The following is a 5,835-nucleotide window of genomic DNA, read 5'->3' on the forward strand; positions in this document are numbered from 1 at the left end:
TTCTCTGGGCGGCCCTGGGCCCAGAGAACAGGGTGTCCTGGTGGCCATGGGCATCTCCTCTGCTCGGGTGTGGGTGTAGATGCTTTGGAGTGATTCATTGCCTTAGGGAGATAGAGGGAAGGTCAGAAGCCCTGGCCAGCTGGGAGGGAGCACAGTGCTGGAAATGGCTGGCATGCAGAGGAGATGGAGAATAGCCTGGAGGCCTGGACACAAGCTGCCCTGCTCAGGATAGCTGTCTGAGACTCTGGAAGACACCATTTTGTCAGATTGGGATGCAGACCCATTTCCCTCTCCTAATGGGGTGGGTGTGTGGGGCAGCATCCCCAGGGGCGGAGGCTTCTGAGCTTCACTTTGAAGGTTTGGCTGTGTGTGAAATGGCAGAGAAGGGCTTTCCAGGTGGAGGCTACAGAGTGTGCAAAGGCCCAGTGGGATGAAAGTGCAGAGTGTCTGTGGGCAGTCACAGGTGGTGTGGGCAGTGGGGGCTCAGCTGGACAGGACGGGTCTCTGGGATATGCAGGAAGAACAGCTGAGGGCCAGCCCTCCCTGTGTGACCCTAGTGCTTCTTCCCCAGAAAGGTGTGTTCCAGCTCTCCAATGAGGACTACTTCATTGAGCCCCTGGATGGTGCCCCGGCCCGGCCTGGCCACGCCCAGCCCCATGTGGTGTACAAGCGTCAGGTCCCGGAGAGGTTGGCACAATGGGGTGATTCCAGTGCTCCAAGCACCTGTGGGGTGCAAGGTATGCTCTTCTGCTCCCAGTTCTCGGGTGGGTGCTGGGCCTGGGGACATGAAGGGGCCTTTCTAGAAGGCCCTCTTAACATCCCCATGCCCAGTGCCCCTTAGACCAGGGGACACAGATAGACAGACGGATACATCACCATAGCCTGTGCCCTTAATTGTGCCACAAGACTGTGTCCTCTGCCTTTCAGGCCTGCCCCAATCAATCCCTCAGACTGATCTCCTTCGCTCCGTCTCACCTCCTTCTCCCACCTTGGGGCTCAACCTCCCTCTGCTCCCTCCCCCCCACAGCCTATGGCACCTGGCTCTGCCAGCCATTCTTCCTCCAGTGCCCAGCTCCAACAGGGCCACTAGCCAGGAACCTCCCTCCCTCCGCCACCCTGCTCCCACCCTAGAATAACTACCTCTATTATTGGGAATTGGAGTGTGGTACCCAGTACCTCCTCTGCAGAGCAGCAGCAGTGCTGGCCAGTCCAGGTGAGGAGCTGCCTGCTAAGGGTTGCTAGGGTTTGGGGAATGTTTGGCTGGCATGCCAATCTCAAGTTGCCCACAGCTCTGGTCCTCTATTTGCTGGAGCACATATCCACAGAAGCATGCTTCTTGGCCTCAGTTTCCCCAGCTTCATAGATGTGCTTCCTCTTCTGCTCTGGAGCAGCCTGGGTCAGGGGAGCAGGCCCAGTAGGGCCAGCTGGGCTGGATCTTGGCCAGCTTCCTCAGGCTGGGGTTTAGAGGGTGAGGTCAGCCTGTGTTGGGATGTACTAACCCCCCAAGAGGGGAGGAAGTGACACAGGGAGATAGGGGCTCAGTTGCCAGCTTTGTCAGGCCCAGGAGTTCCCCTCCCATGGACACAGTACTTTACTGTGTTTATATCCACCATTTCATTTGCCCTTTGAGGTCCCCCTGTGAGGCAGATCAACTTGTTCCTATTTTTAGTTAGGGAATCTCAAGATGAGAGAAGGAAGGTGACCAGGCAGAGCCACACAGCACAGATCTGGGGCAGAGCCAGGAGGAGAATTCAGGCCCCTGGCCTCTGATCTCAGTGTGGTTCCCAGTGCCCCAGAGAGAGGCCCTGGAGACATGTGCCCTGGGCCAGTCTGCTGGCAGCTAACCCCACCCCATCTGGACCTCCAGTGTCCCCGGAGCTGGAGCCTCGACGGGAGCGTTGGGAACAGCGGCAGCAGTGGCAGCGGCCACGGCTAAGGCGTTTACACCAGCGGTCGGTCAGCAAAGAGAAGTGGGTGGAGACCCTGGTGGTAGCTGATGCCAAAATGGTGGAGTACCACGGACAGCCGCAGGTTGAGAGCTATGTGCTGACCATCATGAACATGGTGAGTCTGTGTGGGCCAGGAGTGGGTGGAGGGGATAGTGTTGGGGGATGGGGGTGCAAAGAGTGGGTGCATGGCAGGAAGGCTGGCAGGCTGGACCCAAGACCCAGGTCCAGGCCCCGAGCAGGAAGAAGGGTATCCAAGCTCCTGAGGCAGGAAGGGGTGGGGGTCTTGGCAGCAAGTCACCATGAGAGAGCCTGGACAGAGGGCTGCTGTGGGGACACCACAGGGTGTCATGCCACCGGGAGAGGGAGCGGGAGCGGGAGACTGAGGCAGCCACAACTCTGTGCCTGCCTCGGGGCTCATAGACTAGTTGGTTCATTCATGCTTCCCTGCACAGATACCTCCTTCCTGTGTCAGGACCTGTGCTAGATGCTGGAAACACAGAAATGCCTGATCAGACCACACTCTGCCTGAGACCCTGCCTGAGATATCAGCACACATTACAGTTGGAAGGATCTGTGCAGTTCTGTGGTCACTAGCTGGCAGCCTTGGGCAAATCACTTGCCCTGTCTGAGTCTCAGCCTGCTCATCTGTGAACTGGGCATGACGACAGTACCTTGTGGGGTTGGCAAACTGCTCTTGACCCCATATGATGGATGAGGTATCAGAGGCCTTGAGAGGACAAGTGACTTGCCCAGGTCACACGATGAGGCAGGGTAGAGCCAGATGGGAGCCCAGGTGTCCTAAGTCCCACCGGGGGAACCGTGGCTGATTGCAGCTGGTGATTCCTGGAGCCGACTACTGCAGAGCCGCCACTCCCTGCTCCTGCCCTGTGGGTGCAGGTGGGAGGCCTCAGGCTTCAAACTGCTTCCTGCAGCCCCTGGGAGGAAAGATCTCTGCTCCTGGCATTCTTAGCAGCCACCTGGTGGGCAGGCCACCATATAACCGTGTTTCTCTCCTGGGCTGGGTGGTTGGGGGCAAGGTAAGGGTGTGTGCTGTGAACAGGATGACATCTAAAGGAGCCCTGGGGCCAGGATCTATGCTGGGGCCTATGCTGCTGTTTCCCCCTGCCAGCCCCACACCTCCTGCAACCCTAAAGGAAGTACCCTCTGAGATCATCCAGTGTCTGGCCCCCTAGTTTATCACTGCGAAACCTGAGGCTCAGAGAGAGGAAGGGACTGCCTCCAGGGCTGTTCTCTCTACGTGCTGACCACCACATCCCCACTACTTGAGTTCTCATCAGCAAATGCAGCTCTGGGCCAGTTCTTCCCTGACTGGGACACCCTCATTGGCTCCCTGTTCCATATGGAATAAAAGTCACAGCCTTCTGCCTGGCATTTGAGGCCTTGAAGGCCCAGATCAAGCCTCATCTGCCTAGAGAGGGAAGCCACTAACAGCCAGGGTTCAGCAGGGCTATTGCTGGACAGCAGGGCCTGGCCCCTGGGCTATAGGGGTGGAGCAAGGGGCAAGGCCAAGTTCTCAGGCCTTGAGGTTCCCTCCTTCTCATTCTCAGCACTTTGGGGGCTCAGCCTGAAAGACCCAGGAGGCTGGCTGGAGCCACTGATGATTAACTGGGTTCATTTCACACCCGCTTTTCTGAGTGTTCCCTGTGCTCCAGATTCTGGGCAAAGTAAGACCCACCTGAGCGGGTGTTGTGGTTCACGGCTATAATCCCAGCACCTTGGGAGGCTGAGGTGGGCAGATCACTTGAGGTCAGGAGTTGGAGACCAGCCTGGCCAACATGGTGAAACCCCATTTCTACCAAAATACAAAAAATAGTTGGGTGTGGTGGTGCACACCTGTAGTCCTAGCCACTTGGGAGGCTGAGGTGAGAGGATCTTGAGCCTGGGAGGCGGAGGTTGCAGTGAGCTGAGATCACGCCACTGCACTCCTGCCTGGGTGACAGAGCGAGACTCCATCTCAAAAAAAAAAAGACCCACCCAGCCCAACAGGTGCCCCATAACTTAACCTGGGTGACAGGATTCAGGTGTTTTTGCCCCCCAGGGCCTGGCCCCTTCCTGGCTGCCTTGCCCTGGCTCATAGGACCCATGCATTCACTTGGTAAGCCCCATCCCTGGGCAGAGGGTGGGCCTGGTTCTCACACTCACCTGCTCTGACAATATCAAGCTTTTCTGAGCTGGTGAGCCCAGCATTGGTCAGATATTCACAAGGCTCCAGCCCTAACCCACCAGGGGTTGGGGGCACCTTTGAGCCTGACAGTGCTGGACCCCCTAGGAGGCTGCAGGGATGGCAGGGACATGGGAACCCATGTGGCCAGCCTCTGAGGACGGCTGTATTGTGGGCTGAGGCCCTGGTGGGTTAGGGCTGGAGCCTTGTGAATATCTGTCTACCTTTTGTCCAATGTTCAACACCCAACACCTCGCCTAAGCCTCACCCCCATTTTATTTATTTATTTATTTATTTAATTTATTTATTTTGAGATGGAATTTCACTCTTGTCGCCCAGGCTGGAGTGCAATGGCATGATCTCAGCTCACTGCAACTTCCTCCTCCTGGGTTCAAGTGATTCTCCTGCCTCAGTCTCCCGAGTAGCTGGGATTACAAGCGTGCCCCACTATGCCTTGCTAATTTTTGTGTTTTTAGTAGAGAGGGAGTTTCACCACGTTGGCCAGGCTGTTCTCCCTGGCTCATCCTCCCAAAGTGCTGGGATTACAGGCATGAGCCACTGTACCCGGCCCTCATCCCCATTTTCGAGTTGAGAGAACAAAGATTCAGAGAGGTCAAGGGGCTCGCTCAAGGTCACACAGCTAGTAAGTGGTAGAGCTGGGACTGGAACTCAGGTTTGTCTGCCTCCAAAGCCCCATTCTGTCTCCTGTGCCCCTTAATCTGCCCTGGAGAGGGGCAGACAGGGTGGGCCAGAAGGATGGGGAACAGATGTTCCCTCGGGATCAGATGTTTATTTAAGACTTGACTTGTTGAGAGCCATCGCTCTACCCGGGATAAAGTGATGGATGTGGAAGAGCACGATCCTGCACTTGGGGACTCTGTCTCATTGTAGCATTTCCCAAGGAATATTTCAGGGAATGTGTTCCAAAGAATGCCAGTAGTGTACTGTGAAAAAAGATGCTGCTGTTGAGTAAGTTTGGCCACACAGGGTTAAAAAAAGTAAAACAGGCCAGGCATGATGGTGCACGCCTGTAGTCCCAGCTACTTGAGGGGCTGAGGTGGGAGGATTGCTTGAGCCCAGGAGGTCGAGGCTGCAGCTGGGCTGCAGTGAGCCGAGATCATGCAACTGCACTCCATCTTGGGTGACAAAGTGAGACCCCGTCTCAAAAGGGAAAAAAAGGTAAAACAGACTTCTTTACTACAGGACTTCTCAGAGCCCTCAAAATAAATATGCATTGAGAATCCCCAACAGAATAGGCAGGCAGCATTCCCCAAATTTAGGAAATAAGCAGGGGCTTTGAAGCAGCGAAACCTGGGTTCTGAGCCCAGCTTCACCCTCTCTTTGAGCTTCAGTTACTTCATTTGTAAAATGAGGATAATTGTGCCTATCTTAGAAGTAAGAAGATTAAATGAGATAATGCATGCTAAGCCCCCAGCACAGGGACTGTACATGTTAGGCTCATTCAAGGTTGGTTGTGGCTATTTTTTTGGCTGCTGCAGTATTTGACCCACAGCCACCTTCAGGACAGCCACACCTTTCTTTACCAACGCTACCTACAGAGCCCAATTTATCAGTGTTCTCCCTGTGCTAGATTCAGACCTGAGTCCTAGAGCTTGGGTGGGTCTGTCCCAAGGATAGCAAGACAGGTCCCTTTTCACCCCATTTTCTTTCTTTTTTCTTTCTCTCTCTCTTTCTCTCTCCCCT

At 55.3% G+C, this 5,835-nt stretch overlaps 1 protein-coding gene across 1 annotated transcript in view; it reads left to right on the forward strand.

The window, feature by feature from the left end:
• Window positions 1-5,835, forward strand: part of ADAMTS7 (ADAM metallopeptidase with thrombospondin type 1 motif, 7) — a 68,458-nt gene that overhangs the window by 7,581 nt on the left and 55,042 nt on the right. The window contains exons 3-4 of the mRNA XM_011983732.1: window positions 518-737; window positions 1,868-2,064. Coding sequence (XP_011839122.1) covers window positions 518-737; window positions 1,868-2,064 — 417 coding nt within the window. The remainder of the gene's footprint in view (window positions 1-517; window positions 738-1,867; window positions 2,065-5,835) is intronic.

This window comes from Mandrillus leucophaeus, unplaced genomic scaffold, assembly GCF_000951045.1.
Source record: "Mandrillus leucophaeus isolate KB7577 unplaced genomic scaffold, Mleu.le_1.0 Scaffold254, whole genome shotgun sequence".
NCBI classification, from domain to species: domain Eukaryota; kingdom Metazoa; phylum Chordata; class Mammalia; order Primates; family Cercopithecidae; genus Mandrillus; species Mandrillus leucophaeus.